This window comes from Ambystoma mexicanum, chromosome 3q, assembly GCF_040938575.1.
Source record: "Ambystoma mexicanum isolate Mex_15411 chromosome 3q, UKY_AmexF1_1, whole genome shotgun sequence".
NCBI lineage: Eukaryota > Metazoa > Chordata > Amphibia > Caudata > Ambystomatidae > Ambystoma > Ambystoma mexicanum.
Window position 1 is genome coordinate 292,183,604 of NC_090926.1, and position 17,235 is coordinate 292,200,838.

Genomic DNA, 17,235 nt, shown 5'->3' on the forward strand with positions numbered 1-17,235 from the left:
CGGGGGTACTATTCCTCTTCACGGGTCGGCGCAGCCTCCACCGCATCCTTGCCGTACCCCGGCCCCTAAGGGGAACTAAAGGACAGCAAGGTGAAACAGGGACAAACAAGGGGAAACCTCCTCACCACAATAGACTTGCCTAATTTTACCGCTGGAGACATTATTCCCCGAGACTTCATACTTTCTCTCAGCACCTGAATAAGGGAGAAAGCAACAGGTTAGATACTGACATCATTTTATCAAACTGTGTTGGATAATACAAATCCTTACCTAAATATTACCGGTTGGCACGAGGAACTCTTCGCTAGGGTCAAGCTGCAACCTGCAAGGAATCGGACAAGAGTGAAAGTCAGACATTTGAACTTTTACGAACTACATACTCACGGCGTCTTGCCGGAAATCGCAGAGTCAATATTGTTCTGGAATTCCTTCGAACCAGTGAAGCAACTGGTTATCTACGCGCCCCTGCGCTCAATGCAGGATGGAGAGCTCATCTTTCCAAACCATCAGGTGAGACTATAAAAGGGGACATCAAGGGTGATCAATGGGGGAGAACAGCGGGGGTGCGGGGTTTACGGTCAACTCCACTGGTGGTTAATTCCCTTTCTCCATTTGCAGAAGAATACTCCTACGGGCCAAGCAAACGAAGCTAGGTGGGCCAGTCCAGTCCGTCCTCTCGGCACTATGCGTCACATTGGTGGAGACCGCAGCTGTCCAGTTCAGATTGACACCCCTGTGGGAGCCAGGTGAGCGTAACAATCTCTGAAGCGAACACGTTCACAGAAAAAACAGAACTGAGGCTACGGGCGTCGTGCGTCCTACTTATAACATCCGATGACGGCGGCTCGACGGAGGCCCTCAAGGACAGCGTATCGACGTCATCGACGAAGGAAGCAGAAACATTTTCCGAAGCAGCACAGCTGTGGTGATTACTGTCATAGATATGGAATACATCGGAGGACCCAATCCCCTCGAAACATGCCTATAATGGCTGCACCAATGTATGCATGTAACCCCACTTAACACTCTTGGCTTTGCCCATTACACCAGTAAGAATGGTATGCCACTGAAAGAAAACAAGTTGCCTGCAACATTTTAACACCCTCCATCAGCCCCATCCAAGAACACTCATGTAGATTTTGCCCATAATGTCAATAAACCAATTTAAAAAACAAAACAAAAAACACAACATATCCATGCAGGCAACTGCTGCACTAAAGTAGCCCCTTCCCCAATTACCCCCACACACAAGCTTTATTTTTCTTACCTGCAGCTTTGGACTGTACACACCTGTGTCCTCATGCTGCCAACCACAACCTCTGGCTTCCACCGCACCAGGTGAGATTACTGGTTCCTGTACACACGTGGCAAGCCAGAGGGCCACCATCTTGACGCCCCAGACTCTAAATATGCAGGGATGAGCAGGAGCGCCATGTTGCCTGGCAGTTCACCATCCTGCATCCCCAAATAACCGTGCAAGTAAGAAAAATGCCTGCGGTCTTGCAAGGTCAATTGGGCATGCACCCTGGGGAAATGTGCTTTCGAAAAGGTAAACCATGTTTCACTACACAGTCAAAAGCCAGCCCACAAAAGCATTCTTAGCTGCTTGCTGCAGCCGAGGACATGACTTTGCCCCTCCATAATAGGTGTCAGGTCAGCACCCTGTTGCACAGGATGGATTAGCCACCCCTGTACCTAACACGAACACCACCATGCGTGTTTCCAGGGACTCCTACAATTGTAGCAAATTGGGGAACAGAGGTACCGAGAATAATGTGTGTCCTCTATCATACTACATCTAAGCCAGAGGTCAATCATTTTTACAAGGACCACACAATTTGGGGTGATAGTTTGAGGAAACCCTTGTGGCATACCGACCTGCAGGTTAAATATAGGTCCAGCAGTGGTCATTTTAAGTTATCTTGCTGGCACTACAATCTTTGCCCCACGGTTGCTCACAAAGTTCTGAAGCAGATGCCTTGAAAGACTGTGCTGTTGCAGGTATGTTGTGACCCATGTCTTTTAAACAAATGTGATGGCTTTGAATTAATCACTACCACTGAACATTCCACTGGACAACTTTCTGCTCCACTGTCTAATGGCATTGCAGAAGAGTGGCAAATACTTGCAAACCAGTTTTGGCCCCGTCCACAAAAGAAGCACTTTAGCATAAAGTATAAGGGTGAGTCCCCTCTGCACAGATCATACACAACCAGACGTCAGTCCCAACGTTCAAGCTACCCGAGACCTGTTTCATCGGGATCTACCACATATGGGTCATTTGCATGCTGTGCTTGGGGACTGAAGGAGGAACTCATTGATGCAGTCCACACAATTCCAAAATAGGTATTAGTTTGCTTGTGCTCCCCATGCATAGCAGACACAGCCATCTCTAATGCATAGCAGATCACGCAAGTTGGGTGGGAGATAAAGATGATATGGCAGTTTGGGTGATAAGGATAGAGGTGGGGGAGATACTGAAGAGGTGAAAGATAAAGAGCCTTAAAAGGGTTTGACTTCTGAAGACCACAACAGCAACACAAGTAACACTAACAGGAGCGCTGCACATACATACTTAACCCCATCAGAGTATGAAAGCTAAATTTGCAAGTGGCAAATACATACAACCCTGTTTTTCAAAGTGGCAAATTATGTTTTTTAGAACTTTGGTATAGCTCCTTGCCAGCCTGAAATTCCTGCCTTGCCACTGGCAATACTTACAATATCCATATTGGTGGGTAGACAATCCCAGCGGATGGTAGGACCGGTACCAGTAGGAGTTCATGTACCTATCTCTCATAATTGTTCTGCAAGATAGCACCCTTCTCCAGACACCACTCACTACAGGAGGCTCTCTGTATCGTTAGCTGTATTATGTGGCTGCCCACTTCACCACTGAACATCGATCAGGGGTCCAGCTCTCACCAGCTGAGAGATTATGTGGGCGGCATTAGGGAAAAGGTCCTGAAATGTGGCTCTGACATGAGCTCTCTGATATATTTGCTGATCCTGAATGGTATGCCCATCTTTTTCCTTAGTAAGTACTCATGACGGGCCTCTCGAAGGTAACTAGGCTGAAATGTGCCCCCTGACAGATTAAGCCCTTTGAGGGCGAGTTCTCAAAAGGTACCCAGTGTCTTCCTAGGCTAGTAAACTGGCAGAGTGTAATATGTGTGCCATGGGCGGTGGTGGCAGCAAGGAACTGTGTCAAGTTGCTCAAGCACTTGCAGAGTCCATTTTATTGAAGGAACTTATAGACTCCTTGGCAGAGATCTGGAAAGTAGCACTCTTTCTTGCATAAGTATTCCACAGAAGAGGCTGCACAGATAAATATGTCCTCATATGAAAGGAAACTGTTGGGCCCCAAATAGGGTTTTGGCTACCTAGAGCACAAAATGAACACCACCAAGAAGCCAAGTCCAGACGTTGAGAGTATTGGTCAATGATGACTGGGTTTTAAGGCTGTATCGACATCCTGAGTATTCTCCTACAGTTAAGCCTGGGAAAGATTGAATGTGGCAACCCCCAACGATTTGGTGGTCGCCAAACGTTTGAAAGAATAAATATTTGCGATCAGAGACAGAGTTTACACTCGGCTTCCAATAATATATGGGAACCTGCACCTAACCCTTATTAATGGCTGGGATAAGACTCGATGCAATGAGAAGCAAGCTGAACCCAAAGATGCTATGAGGAAGCTCTGCTGTGCGGATCTGCACAAGGACCTAAGCACTAGGAGACTGAGGAGCAGCTTGAGATTGCTTTCCCAGAACAGTGAGCACTTGCCTAGTGTCTTTACAGTGTTGCGCTTATGTATATGGTAGAGGCTTTTTTCCTTTAGAATGAACCAGACTCTGGGAATCCTAATAGGCTTAGCCTTTGCCCCAGTACCCTTGGGCAACCAAAACATTATGATCACTGAACGTGAACAGCCATTTTTGGAGTTACTTAGCCTGGCCACTCCTTGTCCATTTCACAGTAAACCAGGTAAAGATATATATTGCCTATTATATTGTATGGCCATTGCCGTATTGAATGTTATGAAGTGTCTAGTGTAGCTTTTCCCACCCTGCTACCCTACCGGCAATTTATTCTTGAATGCACTGGGAGAGTTAGGGGGACTAGCAGGTAGCCCTGTTCCTTGTTATTGGCCGACTCTCCTTATTCATTGAACACAGGGGGAGAGAAAAATCCACCTAACAGGCTGTCCCCCTATGTTTAGCCAATCTGTAGTTGCGCGGACAACCGTACTTATTATGCAGGCATTTATGATGTTTGAAAAGGGTTACAATAGATTCCAAAATATCCTATCAACGGTTTCACTGTATCTCTGTCCCCATCATGGCCATGCCTTCGTAATCTACTGTATAATTATGCATCTTTAGTGGGTCACAGCCTGCTGTACCCCTGCGGTGTCCCAAGTATCCCCTAAACAAGCACTATCCAGATGATCGGCAAGTTTATCTGGAACAAAACATAACTCCTGTGCCTGTGCAAGCAAGAAGCCACCTTTGTTTCCTTGCCAACTCCTGAAACTTTCTTGGCACTCCTATAACAAAGAGAGGTGGCCACTGCAAGAATGTGTGTTTCACTGCACCAAAGAAAAGAACAGCAAAGGGTGCAGTCCAGTGTGGAGAGCTCAGACCCTTAAGGCACAGCAATGTGCAGGTCATCTCTGCCGAACTGTGAACTGACTTTTAATAGCATCACTCTAAGAAGGCCTTAACAGTCAGGGTTCGAAATTCCAGGTTATAGTCTGTGAGAAAGTTGGCTTCACCAACGGCTTCAAGGAGAAACTTCTGACTCCCAGGTTATACATACCTAAGTGACACTAACTCTGTGTGTTTCGGAATGTGCATAACAGCCTTGGGACACATGAAAGCCATTTATATCACAATTGGTCAAATACAAATGTACGGGTTGCAGCTCATGTAGAAATCAGATATCCCGCAGGCAAGGTGCTAGCTTTCTTCACACTGCCAAGAGGGAACTCATGCAGACTAATGTCATGTACCTAGAAGCTGCTTTCAACTCCTGCTCAACAAATCCTTATTTCAATGCCCGACAGGCGAAGGTGTAGAAGGGTATCGTGGTGGGGAGGATGGAGAGAACACCTGAAAGTTTTCAAGGACATTTCTTTTTTTAAGTTTGCAAGTCAATACGAGTTCCCAAACACTGTGAGCCGATACAAAGGACAGCGGTGTGGGGAGCTGGTCGGGTTATCGGGGAACATTGCCCATGAATAATTCAGAGATGCGTCAGTGTTATCCTTTTTGGACAGAATAACACCTGGGCATGAAAAAGGGGGACTGGATGTACCAGTACAGAGGATGAACGCTGTCTGCATCAAAAAACAGTGTGCATCAGTCAGGATCGCAAGGCAGAAGTAGGAAGAGCAAGGCAGATTGTACACATGTACTATACTGAGAGGATCTGCACCCATACATTATACCAAAAGAATAATCCAGGAGAATGTGATCAGTAACAGGCAAGGAGATAGCATGGCTGATATTGATGTGAACGGTTATATAGAAGTTAAATTGAGTTAATTCTGAACAGAAACGTGTTTTGCTCAAGCTGAGAGTGATACCAATTCAACCAGTCTCCTCCCCACCAACAGGGACCATTAAGGTCCCTAACTGGTGATTACCCTGCATCTAAGAAAACCAGAATAAACATAATCAGCAATTTGGAAAAAAACACTTACTTGCTTCAGCTTTCACTTTGTCCATTTCTGCCAATAATGCCACTTCTCGGTCCATGAGGCTGAGGGGAAAGGGAGAAGAAAAGTCAGCAGCACAGAGGGGCTTCAGGCATGAAATAAACATATCACCACAGTCGACACTGCACAGACATGATCAAACAAGAGGCCAGACAAATCCGACTCAGAGCACCACAACAGATGCTGAGATACCCACACAATGCCACAGCCGAAACCATATGTACTCCAGAAGTTAGTACAAGAAAGATAACCACAATCTACAACCATTACCATATTCGTCTCGGGAGGATAGCTCAGGGGCAACGCGCTTGACTTGGAAGCAAGACGACACGGCGCAAAACTGGTTCGATCCCCCGGTCTGCGCTTAGAAACATCTGGGTATCAAACGAGTAAAGAAATAACCAAATATATATACATATATATCTATCTATCTATCTATCTATCTATCTATCTATCTATCTATCTATCTATCTATCTATCTATATCTATCTCTATATCTATATATATATATATATATGGGATACATTACTCACCGTAATCGTATTTCTGATGCTTGTATCTGCTTAGATTCACATGCTGTGCATAGGCCGACGTCTAGTGGAAGCTGTGGAGTATTACAGTTTGTTTTTCGAAACTCGAAAATGGGCGTCGACACAGGCGTGCCAGTAATACTATCCCTAGTGTGACGTCCACTGTACCCAAGATCCCTCACGCGTCTAGGATCCTCAGATTGTATTTTTTCTGACATGAGGAAGCATGAGGAGTAGCGCGAGTACAGATGATCCAAGCAGATAGACAGAAAGGTAAGACTACAAGCAATCATGCGCCTTCTCTCGGAGGGGAGGAAGGGTGGGTCGCATGTGAATCTAAGCAGATACAAGCATCAGAAATACAATTACGGTGAGTAATGTATCCCTTCTAAGGCTTGTGGAATCTGCTTAGATCACATGCTGTGCATAGATTAGCAAGCAGTACCATAAGATGGAAGTGGGATGTGAGAAGGGTCATGAGCAAACAGGTGTCTTAGAACCGCTTGTCCCACTTGTGTATCTGTCTTGGAATGAGTGTCAATGCAGTAATGCTGAGTAAAAGTGTGAATAGAGCTCCAAGTAGCTGCTTTGCAAATGGTGTCGAGGGGAACATTTGCAATGAAAGCCAGAGTGGCCCCAATGCCTCTAGTAGAATGGGCCCTTGGCGTAAAAGGCAGAGTTTTTTCAGAAAGAGAGTAACACAGCTGTATACAGTTGATAATCCACTTCGAGATCGCGCCTTTAGAGACGCGATCTCCCTCTCTGCCTGTAGCTACGGAGACAAACAGTTGATCTGTTTTCCTTAGCGGTCTGGTTTTATTTACATAGTAGAGGACCGCCCTACGCACATCAAGGGTGTGTAGTTTCACCTCAGCTGAGCTTTGCGGGTTCTGGAAGAAAGCCGGTAGCTCGATGGACTGGTTTACATGGAACTTAGATATAAATTTAGGTGAGAACCTAGGGTGTGTGCGTAAAACCAGTTTGTCTTTGTGGATAGTAAAGAAAGGATCCTGCACTGACAGAGCCTGAATTTCACTGACCCTTCTTATAGAGGTAATGGCTACTAAGAAGGCCGTTTTATAAGTCAGGTGTTTGAGACTACTTTTATGCATGGGTTCGAAAGGGGGGGCCCATGAGCTTAGCTAGCACCACATTGAGGTCCCATCCTGGCGGTGGGTTCGAAATAGGAGGGTGAAGTCTCTTTACTCCTTCCATGAAGGCTTTAACTACTGGTACTTTCCACCACGATACTCTGTTATGGGATGTGGTGTAAGCCGAGAGGGCTGCCAGGTGTACCTTCAGAGAGTTAAAAACCAAACCTGCGTCCAGCAGGTGGAGCATGTATGTTACAACGTTAGAAGGAGTGCAATCAACCGGGTTGATTTGTTTATTCTGGCACCAAATAACGAATCTCTTCCACTTGTCAAAGTAACAGTGCCTTGTGGTTGGTTTCCTGGATTCTTTTAGGATGTCCATACACCTCTGTGGTAAATTGAGATGGCCAAACTCTATGACCTCAGGAGCCATGCTGCCAGGTTCATTGAGTTGGGTTTCTGGTGCACTGTTTGACCTTGTTGCTGGGACAGTAGGTTGTACCAGGCTGGGAGTTTGATGGGCTCGCACACCGCCATCCTGCGTAGGTGTGGAAACCATGGTTGTCTCGCCCACATGGGAGCAACTAGTATGAGCGTCATCGATTCCTTGTTCATCTTGTACACCACCTTCCTGATGAGAGGAGTTGGTGGAAAAGCGTACGCAAACATCCCTGACCAGTTCATCCACAGGGCGTTCCCTTGGGAGTCTGGCTGGGGGAACCTGGATGCAAATCCTGGGCATTGTTTGTTTTCGCTTGTGGCGAATAGGTCTATAGTGGGGAAACCCCACTGATAGAAGAGATCTTCTACGATATCTCTGTGAAGGACCCATTCGTGTTCTTCTGAAAGGGAGTCTCTGCTTAGGGCATCCGCTAGGGAATTGAGCTCCCCTGGAACATGTTGTGATGACAGGAAGATGTTCCGTCTGAGTGCCCATATCCAGATTTTCTGGGCAAGCTTGGACAGATTTGGCGAACAAGTCCCTCCTTGTTTGTTCAGATAGAACATGGCTGTCGTGCTGTCCGTCCGGATCTGCACCGACAAGTTTAGCAGATGGGGCTCGAACGCCTGAAGCGCTCGGAATACTGCCAGAAGCTCTAGCAGGTTGATGTGGTTCTTGGCTACTGAGTGAGACCAGAGACCCTGAGCTGTGTGGTGGAGATGGTGAGCTCCCCACCCAGTTAGGCATGCATCTGTAGTCACCACTGCCTGTACTTCGGGATCGTAAAAGGGTTTTCCCCTTGCGAGATTCTCTCTTGTCCACCAGTGTAAGCTCTGTACGAGTGTTGGCGAAACGACCACTAGATCGTCCCACTGACCACTTGCCTGAGACCACTGTTTCGCCAACCATTCCTGCATGGGACGCATGCGCAGACGCGCGTGGGGGACCAGGTAAATGCATGACGCCATCATGCCCAGTAACCGCATAGCTTTGCGTACCGTTATTTGTTGACCTGACTGATAATGTGGAATTTGCAGTAGTATATTCCGAATTCTCTCTTCCGAAGGGAAGGTCAACCCTTTCTGAGTATCTAGGATTGCTCCTAGGAACTGTTTTGAGGTGCTTGGCACCAGACTTGACTTCTTCTCGTTGATAGAGAAGCCTAATTCGTGGAGGAGGTCGATGGTCCTCTGAATGTTTGACCTGCAAATTCCCGGGGTTTCCCCCGTTATGAGCCAGTCGTCCAGATAAGGGTACACTGGGATTGCCTCCCTGCGTAGGTGTGCAGCTGCCACCGCCAGTACCTTGGTGAATACCCTTGGAGCTGAAGCTATCCCAAAGGGCAGTACCTTGAATTGGTAGTGGCGACTGTCCACCTTGAAGCGCAAGTATTTTCTGTGCGCTGGGAGCATGGAAATATGAAAATAGGCATCTTTCATATCCAAGGTTGCCATGTAATCCCCCTTTTTTAGGAGGGGGATTACCTCTTGTAGCGTGGTCATACGGAATTTTTGGGGCTTGACATACTTGTTGGCAGGCCGTAAGTCCAATACTGGGCGCATTGTCAAATCTTTCTTTGGCACAAGGAAGTAAGTTGAATAGATACCCTTGTTTACCTGGTGTCCTGGGATGAGTTCTATCGCGTCCTTTTCTAGCAGAATGGCGATCTCCTCGAGAAGGATCTTCTGATGTTCTAAGGAGTGTATTCTTTGTCGTGGAGGGTGGTTCCGGGGACGCTGCAGTAATTCTATACAATATCCTGTGGACACTGTTGACAGCACCCATCTGTCCGAGGTGATCCCTTCCCAAGCCTGGGTGAAGTTGGAAATGCGTCCCCCTACTGGGGTTGCGTGAGAAGGGACCCTGAACTGAGCGTCACTGCTTTGGTGGAGGCGTGCCACCTCCCTTGTTGGGGCTGCCTCTGCCTCTTCCACGACCTCTCTTGTTACCCCTGCCGTAACTTTGGGTAGACTGCTGGTTGTTGCTCCATTGTGTACCCTGTCCTTGGGCATAGTTGCCTCTTTGTGAATTTTGGCCGCGTGGGCGACGAAAATTACTATTTCCCCTCTGGTTAGGGGGTTTGTTGGTAAGCTGGCCAAGGGATTTGAGAGTCTCGTATTCGTCCTTGGCATTCTTAAGTGCGTCTTCGACCGCTTTCCCAAACAATAGATCGGGTTCCACCGGCTTGTCTATTAATGAAGCCTGGGTTTCTGTTTTGAACCCCGACTGCCGTAACCAGGGATGGATCTATTCTACGTTGGATGGATTTAAGGATAGGGATGGTCTGAGCGACCGGCCTCCTCTCTCCCACCAACTCTTCTGCGAAGTCCCTTTCCTCCTGTACACCGTGGGTGTCGATGTGAAAATGTTCTGCTGCGCGAGCGAGAACTTCATTCAGGAGGGGCTGGTTATCAACTGGTGAGTCGGTAACTGGGGCTTCGCTCTCTACCGGGGAATCTACTCTGTAAATTTCCTGCTCATCTTCTACCTCCTCCAGGTCCTCATCATCCGCATAGTATTCAGTCCCGGTTTGTTCCTCCATAATTTCAAACTCCTGGTCCCCTTCAGGGAAAGGCTGTCCTTGGTATCTGAGGTGTGGAGTAGAGTATGGAGTAGAGTATGGAGTAGAGTAAGGCTGCACCTCGAAGGGTTCAGGTCTTTCGAACCGGGCCTTTTTACTTAGGGGGATAGGATCAGAGGAGCCTGAGGGTGTGGCCCCTTGAGGGTCATACGAAAGGAAATGTTCTGGGTTTTTGTCATAAAAATCAGCCAAGGAAGACATCCTTGACATGACCCCGTCTATGTCTTCACTGGACCATTCTTTGGAACAGGGTATGACTTTAGTAGGCAACTTAGGGGACTTATCAAGGGTACCCTTGCTGGATGTTGATGTCCCAGTAGATTTGTGTTTTTCTGTCTGCTTAGGGTGGAAGGATGGTCTTACAGGAGTGGAAGGCTGTGCTTTCCGCTGTTTCCCCCCCTCCCCGTGCGTGGAAAAATGTTTTCCCTGCCCCTTGGAGGCCCCAGAGACTTTCGACGCCTGGCGTCGAGGGTCGGGAGAGGTATCTGTGTGTTTCGAGCGTGGGGCGTCGCTGGTGTTAACTGCGGCCTCGGTCTCCTGGAGCGCGGCCTGGGGGTGGAAGTCGTCTTCGTCTTCCGACGATCGAACTTCCGTTAATCTAGGGAGCAAGGCACTCTTGGCAAGAGTGGATGATTGCCTTGCGTCATGAGGCGATCTCGTTCGAGAGCGCCCAGAGGACACCGAGTCGGACCGTTCTATCTGTGCCTCTTTCCGAGAAGTCAACGTTGTCGAGGTTCGGTTGGACTTAGTGTGCTTAGTGTGTGTAGGGTGTGTAGCGCTTGCGTCGCCGGGGGTCTTCCCCATAGCCGCCCTGCCGGACAACCTTCCGAGGTCGGGGACCTGCGCTCGGCAGTCTTTCGACGCCGTAATGCCCTCGCCGTCCGAAAGTACGGCGTCGCTGCCATCGCTGAAGGCGCCCTCCGCTGCCATGGCCGCCTGCCTGGCGTGGTGGGCCCAACGCTTTGTCGAACGGTCCTTAAGTGTCTTAGGCTTAAACCTACTACACGCTCTGCAGTTCGCTTCGGGGTGGTCCCTCGGCAAGCAGAGATTGCACGTGGCGTGCCTGTCGACCCAAGGGTATTTGCGGTTGCACTTGGGGCAGAATTGGAAAGGGGTACCCTCCATACGCATCTTGAGGCAGCGGGCTGGTAAGTGTAGGAAATATATAAGGTGTACCTATATACCAAGAGTGAAGAGTATGTACCACCCCTTACTCTCCCTACTTGCAGGGCCGAGGCCAGCGGCCTTCGAGGCCCAGATCCGTCGTGCAGCAGCCGACGGTCGATGTCTTCTCCAGCCGTCGTCGAGTGTCGACGTTGGGGTGGGGAAGGATGTCAATAAATAATTTTAAACTTCAATAATTAGCAAAAGTATGGCTAAGGCCAGGGGACTCCGCAAGATGCTTCCGACCAGTATGGCGAAAAAAAACAATCTGAGGATCCTAGACGCGTGAGGGATCTTGGGTACAGTGGACGTCACACTAGGGATAGTATTACTGGCACGCCTGTGTCGACGCCCATTTTCGAGTTTCGAAAAACAAACTGTAATACTCCGCAGCTTCCACTAGATGGCGGCCTATGCACAGCATGTGATCTAAGCAGATTCCACAAGCCTTAGAAATATATATATATATATATATATATATATATATATATATATATATATATATATATATATATATATCTCTTTGGGGCACTGATTTTCATCAGGCAAAGTGAATGCCACTCTTCACAGTCGTTTTGATAAATAAAGCATCCGGATTCAAAAATGTCGTTTGGTAGAAAAAAGTTTTCTTTATTTGGATCCTTACAACCCGGCAAGCAAAATTTAAAAGTTAAAATTACAGGCCATCAAAATATGGCACTCCCATAGTGCAAAAAAGTGTGCGTTTTCGGGCGTTAACGCGTTTCGCAGCAAATCTCGCCGCTTGTTCACAACTGCAAGCCCCCAGTGAGTTTTAAAACATTAGTGCAGAGCATACGGGAAACACTGGAGATTATTTTAGTCAAAATAGAAGGACTCCCTTAGCCAATGCACATCTTGTCTAGCAAAAGCATGGTGGCCATCTTATAATGTGACAGAGGTAGTGCTTTTGACTCTTATATGCAGCTTTTCTACACAAGACACATGAACAGTACCCCTCGTGCATCGAATATTTTGAATTGTGCTTGAGTATCCTCTGTTTTGGGGATTCCGTGCATTTTTGAAAACACAGTATCTGACATTTCAAATCTAATGTCATCTAGATGCCCGACTTGCCACAAAATTATAAACAGCCACATAGACATTTAACAGTATTTTGACACAGAGTTCTACCAAACAAGTGCACAATGCACTAACAGGGTTATGGGCCACCCAGCCCCAAAGTGCGATTAACGCCTAGTGGCTTCATTGATCAGCATAGCATCGACTTTCTCAGAAACCTTTGTATTTCATGAAATGCATATTGCACCAATGGCTATGTTGGTTAATGATCCAGTTGTCCCATCTTTGGCTTACAATCGGCAATACACTTCTTATACTACGCAGTGCATTGGGATCCTATGATCTGTGGGTAGCAAGATGATGCATACTACAATGGCAGTCATTCTGATAGTGTGGCTGTCTTCATTGCTCTCCAATTAATAAGGTGCACAGTGCAAAAGGTGACAAGCGCCAAACCTTTTCTAATTTAGCAGTATGATATTATTCGTAAATAATGCATTGGAATCCTTGCGTGCCAACATGTTGCTAGACCACATCATGCAGTGGCAACAATTATGATGATTCCATAAGGTGCATAGTGCAAATAGCGACAAGAGCCAAACCTTTCCTGATTTAGCAGTATGGTATTGTTCATATAAAAGCCTTGGAATCCTTAAGTGCCAATATATCGGGAAACCACATCATGCAGTAGCAATGATTGTGATCATGTTCCTGTCTCTGATGTTCTAAAATGTGTAAAGTGCATAGTGCAGTAGCAGCAGTATTAGTCAGCATAACAATGTATCACGACTGAAACTTTCAGTTGGCAGCATAGTTGATTTTGTGCAAAATTGCATTAGACTCATAAAGTGCATCCGTATCCATAAAGTGCAAGGTGCAATAGCAGCAATTCTTATCAGTTGCATACTTATTCCATAAAATCATTTCTGAATTTCCCATTGCAAAATGCATTGAACTGCTGCATCCAGTGTGTCGCGCATGGAACCTAATCGTATCATTCTTTACCAAATTGCACATTTACTAGTTTTGTCCACTGCATTTTCTTAAGGCTCCTTAAAATCCACCAGTTCCCAACATCTCTGCACCACATGTTAAAAATATCAACTATCACACGTGTGAATATAAAACGAAAGAAACAATCACCAAGAAAACTGAATTAAAATAGCAGTGTCCAACTTTGACTCCTAATCACAAAGCACATTTTGTAATCTTACAAAGTGGCATATTATAGCGGAAATTATAACATTCTGTCTTAATTCATACATTTGTTGACTCAAAAGAGGGAAGAAAATCCAGGTGGTACAGACATCATTGTCCTAAAAAAGTGTACAGTTCTTTGTCTATATTGTGCCCATACGGGAATTTGCTTTCAAAGTCTAGAATGCACCTAGTCTCTTTTTGTCGTAAAAGTTTTTCTTTGTTACCACCTCAGGGTCCTGTATCAATTTTGTGAATCCCAAAGAAACCAAAGCTCGCCATGTTTTTGTTGTGGCAATCTGCAAAGTGCTTGGCCATAGGGTAATTAGCATCACTGTTGATGATGGCTCGTACGTGCTGTTGTATGCAAATCTTTAATTTACATTTCGTACTGCCTATGTAACATTTTTGGCAGGAACATGTGAGGACATAAACAACATATTCAGTTTCACATGTGATTTTGTCCAATATCGAAACAGTTTGGCCTGTAATGCGGTGTTTAAAAGAACCACAGTTCTTAGCATACTTGCAGATGCGTCATCGAGTGCATTTGAAAAAACCCTTCTTTTGGTTTCATAACCAGCTTTTCTTGTTGGTGTCTTCTTCTTTGATCATATAACTTTGAACCAGAGAGTCTTTTATAGATCGATTCCTTCTAAAAGTTATCTGAGGGCCGGTCTTTAGGTTACTACGAAGATCTTGGTCCACCATGAGGATTTTCCAATGGTTGTTGAGAATTCGCCTAATCGCAGGTGCCTGAGTGTCAAAAGTTAGGATCAGGTGAGTACTGTCTTTTTCCGTCTTCGTCAGGTCCTTCCTCTCGGATCCTGCTATGAGACTTGATCGTTCTTTCGATCTGACTTTGAGATCTGCTCTCTCAATCACTCTCTTGGGATACAGTTGTTTGGAGAAGCCATGAGCCGTAATTTTACTTTCTCTGTCGTAGGATTCCAGTGTGGTGTTGTTTCTTCTCAACCTGATAAATTCTCCATACGGAACACTCCAAATAAGGTTTTTGGGGTGTCCGCTGTTCGCATGCAGTGGTGTATTTGACCCTGTAGCTTTTCTATGCAGCTCACAAGTTATCTTCTCATTCATAATTCTCATGTTGACATGGAGGAAGGTGATTAATGTGCGACTATGCGTTTCCGTGAATTGGAGATTGTTCTTGTTGAGGTTCAAACGGTTGACAAAGTCCACCCAACCCTGCTCCGTCCCTTTCCAGATAATGAAGAGATCATCAATGTATCTCAGCCATAAAATAAGATTGTCTGTGTAGAACAAGTTACTTTCTTACCTGGTAACGTTCTTTCGATGGGATGGTCAGACGACGTATTCCATATCTATGACATGTAATCACCACAGCTGTGCTGCTTCAGAAACTTTTTTCGGCGTCTGCGTCGATGACGTCGATGCGCCGCCGTCGAGGACCTCCTCCGACGTCCGACGTCATCCAATGTGATAAGTAGGACGCACGACGCCCGTAGCCTCAGTTGCAGTTTTTTCTCCCAGAACGTGTGACATTAGTCAACTGCCAGTCAGACACAAAGCCTTGCGGAACGTAAGCTGCAATCGCAAAAGAAATTCTGCAGCAGGGAAGGCAGGGCAGGAGTGATATGGAATACGTTGTCGGACCATCCCATCGAAAGAACGTTAGCAGGTAAGAAAGTAACTTGTTCTTCGAGGGGATTGGGTCCTCCGACGTATTCCATATCTATGACAGGCTCCCAAAGCAGTACCAGAGCAAGGAGGAGGGAAAGAATTTATAATCAAAATTTAGAATAGCCAATCAAATAGCAGAGCAAAGGACCGCCTTGCCAAAGGCCAGATCCTGTCCTCGGATGGAATCGAGGGAATAGTGATGTACAAATGTATGTACTGGAGCCCAGGTGGCTGCATCACAGATGTTGCGAATAGGAACACCCCTCTGCAGGGCAGTAGATGCAGCCATACCCCTGGTAGAATGGGCCCGCAAGCCAGCCGGTGGGTCCTTACCCGCCAAGCGATAACACTCCGAGATGGCCAAAATAATCCAGAGAGACAAAGTCTGTTTTGTCACAGCTTGCCCCAAACGCTTTCCAGCGTAACCAAAGAGTTGATCGTCCACTCTGACCCGGGACATGTGTGAAACATAAAAGCTTAAAGCTCTCCTAGGATCAAGCCTATGGAGCCTCTCCTCTTCCTTACCAGGATGCAGAGGAGGATAGAATGCCGGAAGAACAACCTTCTGGGCCAAATGAAATTCCGTCACTACCTTCGGAAGAAAAGGAGGACGAACTCTAAGGACAACCCTGTCCTTGTGAAATACAGTGAAGGGTGGCTTAACTGAAAGTGCCTGTAACTCACTCACTCTGCGAGCGGAGGTAACCGCAACTAAAAACACAGTTTTCAGAGTTAATAGCCTCAAAGGGCAAGAATGTAAAGGCTCAAACGGAGCACCCATAAGAAACTTAAGAACAAGGTTTAAATCCCAACCGGGCACCAGGAAAGGTGACGGAGGGAACACATTAGTGAGCCCTTTCAGAAACTGTGAAATTAAAGGGATTTTAAAGAAAGAACACTCTTCAGACGAGCGCTTAAAGATGGACAGCGCCGCCAGGTAACCTTTAATGGTACCCACTTGCAAGCCCCTGTGGGCCAAAGAAAGTAAAAAGGACAGAACCATGGGGATGTCACATGCAAAAGGATCCACATTCTGAACTCTGCACCAGTCATAGAACTTACGCCAACGGCAACGGTACAGAGACTTTGTTGCTGGCCTTCGGGCCGAAAGCAACACCTCCATGACGTCTTCAGAGAGGTCCCAATCCTTATACCTCAACCTTTCAGAAGCCAAGCGTGAAGGTTGAGGGATCTGACCTCTGGATGTAGAACCTGACCCCCCCTCCCCTGAGAGCAGATCGTCTCGGTAGGGAAGACGACGTGGAGGGCAGATGGACAAGTCGAGAAGGTCCGGGTACCACGTCCTCCAAGCCCACGCCGGAGCAATGAAGATCATCCGGGAACCAAACTTCCGTAACCTCCGCAGCACTTGCGGGATGACGGGGACTGGAGGAAACACGTACAGCAGCGGGAATGACCACTCCACCACGAACGTGTCTCCAAAGGCTCCTTTTGGAGGAAATTCCCGCGAGCAAAACCTTTCGCACTTCCGGTTGACACTGGAGGCGAAGAGATCCACTTGAGGGGTCCCCCGAAGGGCGAAGATCTCCAGGAGAATCTCCTGAACCAACTCCCACTCGTGAGAGATCGCGCTCTGCCTGCTCAGAGCGTCCGCCGTCACGTTTTCGTCTCCAGCCAGATGAACTGCCGAGATCGAAACTTCCTGCTGGATGGCCCAGAACTCGAGCTGCATCGCCTCCCTGCACAGAGGAAGTGACCCTCCCCCCTCCTTTTTGTTGAGGTAGTGCATGGCCACTGTGTTGTCCGTCAGGATCAGGACACTCTTTCCTCGCACAGTCGGC

The 17,235-nt window shown here is 47.0% G+C and overlaps 1 protein-coding gene across 2 annotated transcripts in view; it reads right to left on the minus strand.

Annotated features, from left to right (window-relative positions):
* SPATS2 (spermatogenesis associated serine rich 2) overlaps positions 1-17,235 on the minus strand; it is a 729,295-nt gene that overhangs the window by 181,819 nt on the left and 530,241 nt on the right. For both annotated transcript variants that reach the window (XM_069653806.1, XM_069653805.1), the window contains exon 8: positions 5,708-5,766. In XM_069653806.1, the coding sequence (XP_069509907.1) occupies positions 5,708-5,766 (59 nt within the window). The remainder of the gene's footprint in view (positions 1-5,707; positions 5,767-17,235) is intronic.